The sequence below is a fragment of the Bos taurus genome, chromosome 9, assembly GCF_002263795.3.
Source record: "Bos taurus isolate L1 Dominette 01449 registration number 42190680 breed Hereford chromosome 9, ARS-UCD2.0, whole genome shotgun sequence".
Taxonomy (NCBI): Eukaryota; Metazoa; Chordata; class Mammalia; order Artiodactyla; family Bovidae; genus Bos; species Bos taurus.
This window is the reverse complement of record NC_037336.1, coordinates 72,304,741-72,318,319: the sequence shown is the minus strand read 5'-3', so window position 1 is coordinate 72,318,319 and position 13,579 is coordinate 72,304,741. Positions and strand designations below refer to the sequence as shown.

The following is a 13,579-nucleotide window of genomic DNA, read 5'->3' as shown; positions in this document are numbered from 1 at the left end:
TGCAGGAGACATAAGAGACTCAGGTTACATCCCTGGGTTGGGAAGACGCCCTGGAGGAGGGCATGGCAACCCACTCCAGTATTCTTTCCTGGAGAATCCTTTGTACAGAAGAGCCTGGCAGGTTACTGTCCATAGGGTCACAAAGTCAGACGTGACTAAAGTGACTTAGCATGCACACACGCCTGCTAGATTATAACTATGCTTGTCAAAATTTTCACTCATCCATCTTCCAACTACATAAATTTCCCCACTCTAACTTCCAACACTTCTTTATATATGCTTGTGTATGCAAATTTGCTCATTTTCAATGAGATGGGGTAGGAAAAAAAGCAAGTATCCTTTTAAGGAGTGAGTGATAGTTGAGTGATCAATCACATTTTGCTTTGAATTAACTTTTCAAAACACATTGTAATGTTTTGCTACTTAAAAGGGATTTTCCTTGGTGGCTTTTAGATCTATTCACAATAGGACTCAATCTACCTTTGAAGGTAATTCTGCACCTGCCCCCTACCAGGTGAAATCATGTTTACTACTGTATCTCCTGCATCTAGCACAATGTCTGATGCATAGTTCTAGAAGAATCTGTGGATGAATGAATCAATGAGTTCCACCATGCCTAGAGCTGTATCAGATAGAGAAGTGCCTCTGCAGACTAATAATCAGCACTCCTTCAAATGAATATGTTTTCTAAGACATTATTAATTCCATATTATTGGAGAGGGGTGGGGTGCAGTGAGAGGAAGAGGGGAGAGGCAGCTAAGATATTTTTTATTTCACCTGAAAGTGCTATTTTCACACTTTAGCAGTAGCAGCAAGAGGGCCATATTCATTTGCTTGTGTGTAAGGTTTGACTAAGGACCATATTTCCAAATTATGCAGAGATGCTACACAACACCTGGAAGTTTGGTGCTCACACTATTTCCTCTGCCTAGATTGACTTCTCTCTTTTGTACCTGGTTGGTCTTTCCAGTATCAAACCAAATGTCACTTCTTTGTGGAGACCTTCCTCAACAATTCTGAGTCTACTGCCCTCCCCAGTAGAAAATTCCTCTTTGTTCTATGGCAGATTTCTCAAACTCTTTTGTCTTAATAGTCATCATGTCATATCATAATTTATGTGTCTATCTCCCCACTTAGAATGAGTGCTTAGAAGTTAAATAACCATATTACTCATATTTATGTTCCTTGATCTTAATATTGGGTTAGCCAAAAGTTCATTTGGATTTTTCTGTAAGATGTTATGGAAAACCCTGAAAGAACTTTTTGGCCAAACCAGTAGTTTTGCTTACTTGATACATGCTTGCAGGAATGAATAAATGGAAAGGAAGGAGGCAGTGGGGGAGGAAGGAAGGAAGGCAGAGATGAAGGATGGATCAGTTCAACATCTCCTGTGATGATTAGCTGAGAGCAGGGCTTTACAGCAGTTGGCATTGACAGGAAGGAGATAGGAGGCAATATTTTAGACTTTGGGGGACCACAGGCTATGCCACTGCCATGGGTAGGAGGTGGAAGAGGCACAGAAGTCTACTTCAGTGACAAAGGAAGGCTACTGGAAGGAGATAAATCTTGCCTTCAAAGCAACTATTGTTACTTCACAATTGTGCCTATCATCTGTCCAACTCAGAAGTAAAAGAACTTGCTTAATCCTTAATAAAGAACAAATGCTGATAGAGGAAACAAAGTAAGGTCTGCAGACTAGACAGCTACATGTCCATTATTTAACAAAACTCTGTTCCAAGGATCTTACAGTGCATAGTCTTGTTTATTCAAAACCACTGTCTAAGGGGAAAAGATAAGCCCTGCATAAATAAAGCCTGTAGTTTTGTGGGTTTTAATAACTCAACACTATTATTCTAGATAATGTGTTCTCTTAGTTACCTGCTGTATCACATTCCTAACTCCTTTATGCATGTCAATTTTGACAATTACGAACAGGGAAGGTAATAATCACTATAGAACCTGTGTTCTATAAATAGACTTTGATTTAACCACCATTGCTAATAATTCAGTTCAGTTCAGTCGCTCAGTCCTGTCCGACTCTTTGCGACCCCATGAACCATAGCACGCCAGGCTTCCCTGTCCATCACCAACTCCCGGAGTCCACCCAAACCCATGTCCATTGAGTTGGTGATGCCATCCAACCATTATTACTATTACTATTATTGCTAGTAATAGCTATCTTGAATAGGCTCATTTGTCATCATCATTTTCTATTTGATGAATACAATAAAAAAGACATGTACTAGGTGACAACCTTCAACAAAAACTAATCCATTTTGTTGCTCTCTAGAGTAATAATTATGTTTTCTGGATGTACTCTCTTTGGTGATGTTCCAAGGAATAGATTTTCTATGCACTAACCAATAAACCAATAAATATGGGACCCTAAACTGTGCACAGGATTGTTCTAGAATTTATGACACTTTGAGCAATATGAAATAATTATATTGCTCTATTATCAATGGAAGATATTGTATCTAAGAATGAGTGATTGAAGACTAACACAGCCAATACATTAAAGAAGTAACTCAAGAGGGGAACTTAATTATTTTGCATGTTTGTAAATTGTAGTTGTATTAAAGTGGGGGAAAATACCATATCTTTTTAAATCCCTAAGATTTGTATGTTTTCATATTTAGACTTCTGAAAAGAAGATAAATCATTTTAGAAATCAATGTCTGTGTCTGAAATTTGCTAGTGAAACCATTTTTTAATTTTATATTGACATTAAAACACTTTAACAGTAAAAAAAAAAAGTTAAGTCCTTTTATGTTTCAAAATACTTTCTCTAATATGTTGAGAAATACCAAGAATTTGTTTTCTGGGCCTTTAAATTAAATGGAAACAGTCAAATCTCAGTAAAGCTCTCAGGTTGCAGTATTTGTAATTCACCAATCAGGAAAAATTTTACTTACTAAGAAGAAAAGCTAAAATAATTTTCGTATTAAGATACACATATATTGGGAAATGTTTTGTTTCAGTGCAAACGTTACGTCTTGGTGAATAATTCCCGTTTGGGAGTTTTGATTGCAGTTTTCCCAATATGAGGAATAAATGCGACGACTGGCATGGAGGAGTGGGGAGGTGATTAGCGTATCTCATATCTAGCCTTCTATATATTTTCTTTGCGTGAGATGTTGTAGAGGAATTACCTGGAACTGATTAAGCCCCAGGAGAGAAGTGGGGGAAACGCTCCTTCGGGAGTTCTTCTCCGGGAGAACGCGAGCGCCCTCTAGACTATTTACGGACAGATTCTGGTGACGCAACCGCGGCCACTTCACCTCCACGGAGTGGGAGGGAAGGGGCCGGATTCCTCCCGGTGGGAGCACTATCTGAACCAAAGAAAGAGGCTGGCGACGGGAAGGAAGAACAGATCAAGCGTCGGAACAGTGGCCACAAGACAACCTAAAGCCTGTGCAGAGTTAGGTGCGCGTCACATACAGTTTCCCCGCCTACCTCCCCCCTACCCCATCCACCCGCCGCCGTGTGTCACCTTCCTGTTCGGAAGTCTTACTAGGTTGCTGGGACAGAACAGGGGGCGCCTGCTCCACCCACCAGGTATCCGGTTGGAAGAAAAGCCAGTCTCAACAACTTGATTCTCCCCGTTAAATGATAAGTTTAGCAGACCGTCTGTCTCCAAAGGCTGTACATTAGGGGAGGGGGAGGGGTGAGCACATCAGAGGAGGCCTTTCGGTTCCAACCACAAATCATATGGTTGTGCCTCTTCTCTATTCCACTTAGAGCCCTCTGACTTAAATTCCTCGTTCCTCCTGGAATGCGGGAAAGAGCGTCTTTGAGAGAAAATGAACCCTGTGCATGTGTTTTGAATTTTTTCTGCTCTGATTTGTGATGATAATCAGTCAGGTTACATTTCTTGTGTGTCTTGCTGGGGGTGTAATAAACCCAGGACACTGATAACTATAATTTTCTGGGTGATGTTGCAATGAAGGGAATAAAGTGGCCCAGTGGTGAACTTTGTAGCTTGTTCCCTTCCTGTATGGAAATTGCCTTTATATATAGTGGGGTTCATAACAAAGCTGGGACAGTCGCCTCTGAGTCATGCTCCCTTGTTATCCCAGCTTTCAGTCTTAAGGCACATAGCAGGGAGGCTACTGTAGCCATAACTAAGCTCTACCTCCAGCCTCCAGAAAGGAATCCCCAACCTTCATATCCTATGCAACCTGAAGAATGAAAGAGGAGGCTATAAAATCCCCTTTGAAAGGTTTGTCAGCTTTTATTACTATCATTTGGATGGAATGGATAGATCAAAGATGTTGCAGAAGATGTGGGGTTACTTGGCATGGGGAGGGCACAGAAAGTGAGTCTCTGGAAGTTTCTCAATGTTTAAAAAACAAACTGGCAGAAACTTTGGTGCAGTTTGGTGTTTCTGGGCATTCTTCAAATTTTGACTTTCTCAAAGGGGGAAGGAACCTCGTGGGAGCAGGCCCCAGGCTAGACTTGTTGAGGTGCAGCATGGGCTATGGGGGCACGGGCAATCATAGAGTCATGTTATATGATTAATCCATGGAAGAGGAAGCAGAAACAGGGCAGTTTCTGTGATTTGGAGTTTCCTAAAATCCTTGCTTTGGGTTGGAAGTGTCCCTTTCAGGCAGTAGTTAAGTGCTTTTTAAAGAGTCGGTGCTGAGCAAAATCTCCCAGCCAGTCTCCAGGATGTGTTGTTTTCTTCTGCCAGTTTCGGGCTGTTGTAACTGAACAAACCAAAAAGCAGCTGAAGCTACAGATCACATTCGGGCAAATGAGGTGGTTGTGCCTGCAAAACAAATTCCTACCCAAGACTAAAGAAAAACCCCTTCACAGGCTATTCTTGGTGTGACAGCTGGTATTTCGGAGTGTGTCCGATCCAGTAGGCAACTTTAAAATGGCAAGGCCGTTGGCAAGTAAGGGGTCATGGCAGGGCAGCCGCCGCAGACATCGCTGACCAGCGCCAGGCGCTCGACCCTGCGAACTTAATAGCTTGCAGCCCCCTCCCGGCTCCTGGCCCAGTCGCTATGCTCCTGGCTTCCCTGCCGGCGCTGGCGCGAGTCCTCGCACCGGCGGTCAAGCTGCAGCTCCCAGGCATCTCCGAGCGGCGGGGTTACTGAAAGGCACCGCACGGCGGTTCTGCAGCGCTCCTCTCCCTCCTTTGCTTTTTGGAGCGGAGGAGGCGCCCGGCCAATGTTTCAGGAGTCACAGTTACCAGGGACTCTAGAGAAAGAGCAAGGTGGTAAAACTCCAGGGTGTGCCCTGAATTAAACCGGAGGAGGGCTAGGGAAGACGAGTACAAACTAAGACTATGGGGTGCGACCTAGCGGAGTTTTCAGTTCGGGGAGCGGGAGAGGGAACCTTGGGAGTCGATGGTGCCCGCGGTGCCGGCTGCGCATCAATCCGGGGTCACGCCAGGTCGGTCCCCTAAGTTGCCACCTCCTCACGTGTTCTTAGCATGGTGGGGATTAAAAATGCAAGGGGAAAAATTACATGCTGAAAGGACAGAATGTTCCCAAAGATTACATTAGGAAAAAAAAAAAAAAAAGTGAAATGCAGATTTTTTTTTTCCCCTTAGTGCAGAGACGAATTTTATTTCCGCCCCCTCCCCTCCACATTCCTGACCTCTCTCCCTCCCCCTTCCCTCTTTCTTTCCTTCCTTCCTCCTCTTCCAAGTTCTGGGATTTTTCAGCCTTGCTTGGCTTGGGCCAAAAGCACAAAAAAGGCGTTTTCGGAAGCGGCTCGGCCGTGCACAAGGGCCATTTGTTTGTTTTGGGACGCGGGGCAGGAAATCTTGCCCGGCCTGAGTCACGGCGGCTCCTTCAAGGAAACGTCAGTGTTCTCCTGTCGCCCCAGTCCTCTGCGCGCCCGGCCGCCGCTGCCCATGGGGGAGATGCAGGGAGCGCTGACCAGGGCCCGGCTCGAGTCCCTGCTTCGGCCCCGTCACAAAAAGAGGGCCGAGGCGCAGAAAAGGAGCGAGTCCTTCCTGCTGACTGGACTGGGTAAGCGCCGCTGCCGCCACGCGGGGACTTGCCTTGCGCACTCTTCCACTAGTTGCTCGGATCGGGAAAGAGGGGCTGGGTATCTGGGGCTGCACTGAGGATGGGACCAGGGAAGGAGGGCGGCGGGAGCCCGGGCACCACGCTGACTCTGAAGATAAGGGCTTGAGGGGCCGCCCTCCCCCGGCGCTGCCGCTCTGCGCCTGAGATAACTGTTGATGGTGCGCTGCACGCCCGGCGAGGGCTCGGGAGACTGCCTTGTGAATTACGGGAGAGGATCAGAGTCGGCGCCGGGGCAAGGGGTGAATCCTAACTGAGGGTTTGAAAAACCAGAGTGGGCACAGAGCCACCCAGATCGCCGCGCACGGGGCAGAAACCGCTCTGATTTCCTGATGTGCCGCGACTCTGATTTCCTCGCAAGGCGGAATAAATGAGAAAGGTGGAAAATTACCCCGGCTGCTCCCTCCCTCCGCCCCCTCCGCCTGCGTTTTTTCCCAGTCTCCGGCCCGGGAGCCAAGGGAGGCGGATAACGGTGCCCGGCCGGGCCCTCCCGGGGCGGTCCACGAGCCCCCCAACCCCTGCTCCCGGCTGGCCCTCTAGTCGGGGCGGAACCGCCCGCAGCCGACCGCTTTGCCGCCAGTCGAGCCGCGCGGAATCTGGGGGCGGGGCCGGGGGCGGGGCCGAGGGCGGGGCCGGACAGCTCTGCTTACTCGTTGTCGCGTGGGTCCCGCCCCCGCGGCGGCACAACGCTTATAAAGCAGGAGACGTGGCCTGAGCGCAGTGTTGGCTGAGCCGGTCTCCCTTTTGTAACGACTCCCCGGGCTCTCTCTCTGGCGATGACGGTGAAAACCGAGGCTGCGAGAGACACCCTCACTTACTCCAGAATGAGAGGCATGGTAGCAATTCTCATCGGTGAGTGTAGGGATACGGCTGGACTTCTAGGTTATTTCTAGGTTACGCGAAGTGGAAGTTTTTGAATGCCCCGGATCAGATTAGTGTGTGTGGCGTTGGATGTTACAAAGCCTTTGTCTAAACGTTTCTCCTCTCTAATTCACAGCTTTTATGAAACAGAGAAGGATGGGCCTGAATGACTTTATTCAGAAGATTGCCAATAACTCCTATGCATGCAAACAGTAAGTTTCGGGGGAATTGGGGGAAATAAAAATAAGTAGTAAAGTTTCCATTTACCAGCAGTAAAGATATACTTCCCATTAATATATTGATCAGGAAGCCAAAGACTTTCCACGAGTGGGGATCCCTTTTCTCTTTAAATTCTAATTATTGAAGACATTTAAAATATTAAAATTAATTTGCTGGTTTGGCTTGCCCTAGAGATGCAAGGTAAAATTTTCATGTTTTCCCCATTCACCTACTCTCTCCCTTAAGAACAACCCCCATCTCTGTGTTTAACTGGGTTTATTATTTTAGCTACTGTTTTCTTTAACAGTAATTGATTAGGGTGTTTTTAGTTTAAACGCTGAATCTTCCGGAGTTGAGCCAGAAATTCACTGTTGGTGTTGTCTGCCCCCTTGTGGCGAGTTAGGATGTTCTAAGTTGTTCCTTTCCTCTCTGCAGCCCTGAAGTTCAGTCCATTTTGAAAATCTCCCCACCTCAGGAACCTGAGCTTATGAATGCCAACCCTTCTCCTCCAGTAAGTGTTCTCTGCTCGTGATACATCAATGGAGGGATCTTAGAAATGAGTCAGTTTCCCTACGTGGATGAATTAAAATAGCGTTTTAGTTAGTATCAAGGCAGGAATGCCTTGTTAGTTCATAGCAGACAACTGACATAAGCACTTAAGTATGAATCAGTGGAGCATTTTGAAAGACATATTTCATAAAAGTGTTACCTGCTAAGAACAGCACGATTGTGTATAATTTCCATACTCTGTTTTGCAATATGCACATGTATGGATGAAAGGTATTTTGAAATGTGTTTATAGATGTCTGGGGACCTGCCTAGACATTTGCAGATATCCCATCTCTTACATGGCCTGTACTTCACTCGCAATCTTCCTTTGAAGCAAGGAAAAGATTAAAGGAAGATCTTTTATTTTCCAGCCAAGTCCCTCTCAGCAAATCAACCTGGGCCCATCATCCAATCCTCATGCTAAACCGTCTGACTTTCACTTCTTGAAAGTAATTGGAAAAGGCAGTTTTGGAAAGGTAATTTCATGTCTGAAGCTTTCATTGTTTATAGTCTTTCATACGCTAATTTTACATTCTCCCTGGATGTGAACAGGAAAATGATTTTTAATTTAAATTTCAGGTTCTCCTGGCAAGACACAAAGCAGAAGAAGCATTCTATGCAGTTAAAGTTTTACAAAAGAAGGCAATCCTGAAAAAGAAGGAGGTATGAGCTGGGCTTAGAGATAAGACATTCACTAAACATTAAACTGGAATCTTGGCGCCAAGTTGAAATTTGCCACTAAATCCTCATTGTCCTTTTTCTAGGAAAAGCATATTATGTCGGAGCGGAATGTTCTCCTGAAGAACGTGAAACACCCTTTCCTGGTGGGCCTTCACTTCTCTTTCCAGACGGCCGACAAACTGTACTTCGTCCTAGACTATATTAACGGTGGAGAGGTGAGTGAAGGGGATGGGAACTGACCCCTCGGAGTCTGGGCATAGCCCACTTCATTTAATTTGAGAGGAAACTTTGTAAAAGATAGTTAGGAGAAAATTACCAGAATTAGCATTTCCCTTAACCTGCCAGCATTCAGATAGTTAATAGACTATTTAGGGCTGCTTCCTGCCATTGTCCTCTTTAGTTATATATATGTCAAGACTGATTCAATGCATTGTCCTCTGGCTTGGCAACCCAGGCTAACTCTGTTCTGTCTTCTACAGTTGTTCTACCATCTCCAGAGGGAGCGATGCTTCCTGGAACCACGGGCTCGATTCTATGCTGCTGAAATAGCCAGTGCCTTGGGTTACCTGCACTCTCTGAACATCGTTTATAGGTGAGTTGAAGAGCCCTTAAGGTGCCCTTCTGGTGTAAAGGAGACCATAGGCCAAGCTTTGACAGCACCTTAAAATAATTTGTGTTCAGGCATAATTTGTTCACCTAAAACCAAATCTCCAGCATGTGACTGGTCTTGACTCCCTTCCACTAGGCAACTAGCCAATATGGATTGTGCCTAATTCAGAATAGATTAACAGAACAAGGACTCCCTTTTAGATTTACTAACACAACTACAGTGAATATTAAGTGCTTCTAACAGCCCTAGCAATGATCTTTACAGGAATTACTCATGCAGTGAAATTAATTTATGTGACTACTTTTTTTTTTTTTTTTAAACAGAGACTTAAAACCAGAGAATATTTTGCTAGATTCACAAGGACACATTGTCCTTACTGACTTTGGACTCTGCAAGGAGAACATTGAACACAATGGCACAACGTCCACCTTCTGCGGCACGCCCGAGGTAGGCACACTCTTGATTTGGTGCCTGGTCTACCCACTCCTCCAGGAAGAGATCATTGCACTAGTGCCTTTAACTACTGAAAGAGTATTCTTAGAAGTGTTCTAGTCCAGTTCAGTGCAAGTAAAATGCATTTACTCTTGGAGGCATAAGAAATTCCATAGCCTCATGTTGCTTTAATTAAAATGAGCTGTTGATAAGATCCATGGTCATAGAAGGTTTCTAAATTCTCAAGATAGCTGAGGGGTACCCACTAGCTTTCTAAATATCAGGACATATAAGTGGACGGTCAGCCTCAAAGGCATCAATTTTATCAGGAAGTAGTCTAGAGAAATATATCCTCCAAGTAGACCCAGTGTGTCTCAGCCCTTTGAAGGCGCACCCATGGTCTTGGCAGTGCCTGGTTTCAGGGGGGGCTCTGAACTCTCTTTTCCTGGTCTTTCAGTATCTGGCGCCTGAGGTGCTTCATAAGCAGCCCTATGATAGAACCGTGGACTGGTGGTGCCTGGGGGCCGTCTTATATGAGATGCTGTATGGCCTGGTGAGTAGCCCATTGAGAATCGGGGAATATTGCCCTGGGTTGATACATTTCTCCCTCTAGATTCATCTGGGCACACAAACCCTTTTGCAGACTTGATCATCATGTCTCTCCCTTTATCAGTAAGCTTAACAAATGCTGATGTGACAGGCATATTGGTTAAATTATTGGTGTCTTAAGATAAACCCTTACCTGGTGGATTTTTCTAAGTTCACACTTTACTAGGTTTGACCACACTTAATGTATGTGAGAGTGAAAAACATGGCTTATTAGCATCTACTCCCACCCCCCATCAGGGTGGCAAAATACAGACACTGAAAAATCCAGGGCAAAGAAAACCTATCAAGTGATAGACTTTGTCAAATCCAGCTTCATGCATTACAGTCTGAGTCTTTACTGGTAATGAGTGCTCTCCAGAACTTCCAGTTGACTAGTGAGTAATCCTCCCCCTTCTTTCAGCCTCCCTTTTATAGCCGAAACACAGCTGAGATGTACGACAACATTCTGAACAAGCCCCTCCAGTTGAAGCCAAATATTACAAACTCTGCAAGACATGTCCTGGAAGGCCTCCTGCAGAAGGACAGGACAAAGAGGCTGGGTGCCAAGGATGACTTTGTGAGTCACTTTTCCTGTCCTCCTGGGCTGTCTGGGTAGAGCACTAGATCTCACTACCCTTCTTGAATTTTAGGCATCTAAATTCATGTTTCTTTCTCAACAGATGGAGATTAAGAATCATGTCTTCTTCTCCCTAATTAACTGGGAAGATCTCATTAATAAGAAGATTACTCCCCCTTTTAACCCAAATGTGGTGAGTAGCTCTCTTGGGCATGTATGGAAACCCAAGGGCTTCTCTTTTAAGGCAGAGTTGATGGCACTGGTGGGGGTGGGGGGCCCCCCAAGGAATAAATTGGCAGATATTTTATTCATAAACCATTATTTTACCCACAGAAAAAGTAGAACTTCTATCTCAATGAAGCTCACATAATTTTTCAACACATTTATAAATTAAAGTAGCAAAAGACAGACAGAAAACATGACCTTCATAGTTTAAACTTTACATGGCCTGTGGGTTTTGTGCTTGAAATGGTTTGTGATGGTCTCTATATAGCTCCTAAAGCTTGCACAAGAATTTCCCTGCCTTGTCTCCACTGTGAATTCTTGACATGGAGCATGTTTTGTTTTGTTTTCCTCTTCCTGCAACAGAGCGGACCCAGCGACCTGCGACACTTTGATCCTGAGTTCACTGAAGAGCCGGTCCCCAACTCCATCGGCCGGTCCCCGGACAGCCTCCTTCTCACAGCCAGCGTCAAGGAAGCGGCTGAGGCCTTCCTGGGCTTTTCCTATGCACCTCCCATGGACTCTTTCCTCTGAACGGTCTTAGGGTTGGTTGCAAAGGATTTTTTAGTTAACCTTTTGGCAGAGCTGCCAGCTGACAGGACATCTTAAAAGAGAATTTGCACATCCCTGGAAGCTTGCACATCTTGGCAGTCTTATTGCACACTGTTTGCTGGAAGCTTTTCGAAGAGCACATCCTCCTCAGTGAGCTTGTGAGATTTTCCTCTTTATTCTTCCTTCCAATGTGGTGCTATCTCTGAAATGAGCAGTAGAGGGCCGCCCGAGACAGATGCAGTGGTCTCATTGGCAGGCGGACGCTGTTTTGAGAAGGAGCTTCTGGAGGTCTGTCCGGGCCAGGATAACGAATCTTATGAAATGTGCCTTTTCTGATGAGATCGTGTTAGCTCCAAAGCTTTTCCTGTTGCCGAGTGTTTTCGTTCTCTGTTTCTCCTTGTGGACTCCCTGTGTGATCTGCCGTATGAGTGTGGTATGCTTGCTCACAGAAGGACTCAGTTATAGGCATCAATGTGACACTTGCAGGACACTACAACGTGGGACATTGTTTGTTTCTTCCATATTTGGAAGATAAATTTATGTGTAGACTGTTTTTTTTTTTTTGTAAGATATAGTTAATAACTAAAATTTATTGAAAATGGTCTTGCAATGACTTGTATCCAGATGCTTAAAGAAAGCATTGCTGCTACAAATATTTCTATTTTTAGAAAGGGTTTTTATGGACCAATGCCCCAGTTGTCAGTCAGAGCCTGGTGTTTTCATTGTTTAAAATGTCACCTATAAAATGGGCATTATTTATGTTGTGTTTTTTTTTTTTTTTGCATTCCTGATAATTGTATGTATTGTATAAAGAAAGTCTGTACATTGGGTTATAACACTAGTATATTTAAACTTACAGGCTTATTTGTAATGTAAACCACCATTTTAATGTACTGTAATTAACATGGTTATAATATGTACAATTCTTTCTCCCCTCCCTACCACACACCTTTTCGTGTGTGTGATAAACCAACTTTGGTTTGCAATAAAACCTTGAAAAGTATTTACAGAAATTGTGTCCTGTGCATTATTTTATATATTTCAGTTCAGGTAACAATAGTAGATACATTTAAAATAAAAAACCAGGGAAATGCTGCTGTGATTGACAGTGACTCGCTTCCTCCAGAAGCATCAGCCTCTGACTCCAGAAGAGAATAGGGCAGTCTTAAAGTCTCTCTCTTTTTTTTTTTTTTCCGGGCCACACTGTGCGGTTTGCAGAATCTTAGTTCCCCAACTAGGGATCAAACTCGTGCTCCTGGCAGTGGAAACTCTTGAGTCCTAACCACTGGACCACCAGGGAATTCCCTAAAGCCAATTTCTATCTGGGGGCTTTACCAGCATTCTATGATGTCAGTCATTATCCCCAAATCTATCCAAACAAATCCTTGTCCATTTAACTGCCTCAAGGACAGTCATGAAGTAATGTTCCCTATGTTTATTGCCTGCCCTGTGAAGTTGGCTATTTGTCCCGACCTTTGTCTTGTCTGAAGTAACAGGTAATTCTTTAACAAATACTTGAATGCCTTCACTGGACCAAGCTCTATTCTAAGTACTGAAGATAAAGCAAGAGCAAAGCTGACACATCTCTGCCCTTACAGAGCCTGATGGGAAAGGCAGACTTGGTCAATAAAGCAGTTTGTTGAAATGGAAATCTAGATAATAGTCTGCAAGTCTAGGAGAATGCCACTAAAGAGGATGAGGATAAGTGGCTATGTTCCCAAAATGCTGAGCCGACAGGACTCCTGGTTCCTGAGAGTAACCAGAGCCGAACTGAGTCCAGTGTCAGCTCCGAGAAGGAGCCTGAAGAGACACATCCCCAACTTGGATCAGAAGCCTCTGGAGCTGGTATGCATCCGGCACGGCGTGGGCCCACCTGTACTCGGCCCACTGGAATAGTTGCTGTGGGAGAAGGAAAAAGAGCATTGTGGGAGATCATCATCTTGTACACAAGTTGTTTGGACTTTTTCTCTTTTCTAGGCCTTCCAGAAATTCCTCCCATACACAGGATCCTCCAATAGTTGGTCTTGAGACTGTAAGCCTGCTGCACATCCTTTATCTTGACCTCTCAGTTTGCACAGGGATTTCCTTGGGGACAGTCATTTTCCCTTTTATCATGGCTCTTATATCTTGCTGAAGATATAAGATCAAGCTCTGATCAAGCTCTGCATTTGAGTTACTGCTCTTCCCTCCAGACACTAGCTGCATTTTAAACCCCTTACCTACTACAAATGCCCAAATCAACTACAT

The 13,579-nt window shown here is 44.7% G+C and overlaps 1 protein-coding gene across 4 annotated transcripts in view; it reads left to right on the top strand.

Moving 5' to 3' along the window:
* SGK1 (serum/glucocorticoid regulated kinase 1) overlaps positions 1-12,335 on the top strand; it is a 112,633-nt gene extending 100,298 nt beyond the window's left edge. The window contains exons 1-12 of one of the 4 annotated variants that reach the window (XM_005210967.2): positions 3,397-4,222; positions 7,039-7,114; positions 7,557-7,632; positions 8,042-8,146; positions 8,250-8,333; positions 8,435-8,566; positions 8,831-8,943; positions 9,285-9,408; positions 9,851-9,946; positions 10,403-10,558; positions 10,662-10,751; positions 11,147-12,335. In XM_005210967.2, the coding sequence (XP_005211024.1) occupies positions 4,189-4,222; positions 7,039-7,114; positions 7,557-7,632; positions 8,042-8,146; positions 8,250-8,333; positions 8,435-8,566; positions 8,831-8,943; positions 9,285-9,408; positions 9,851-9,946; positions 10,403-10,558; positions 10,662-10,751; positions 11,147-11,314 (1,254 nt within the window). In that variant the 5' untranslated portion in view covers positions 3,397-4,188 and the 3' untranslated portion in view covers positions 11,315-12,335. 4 annotated transcript variants of the gene reach the window in all.
* Positions 12,336-13,579: the final 1,244 nt, after the last annotated feature.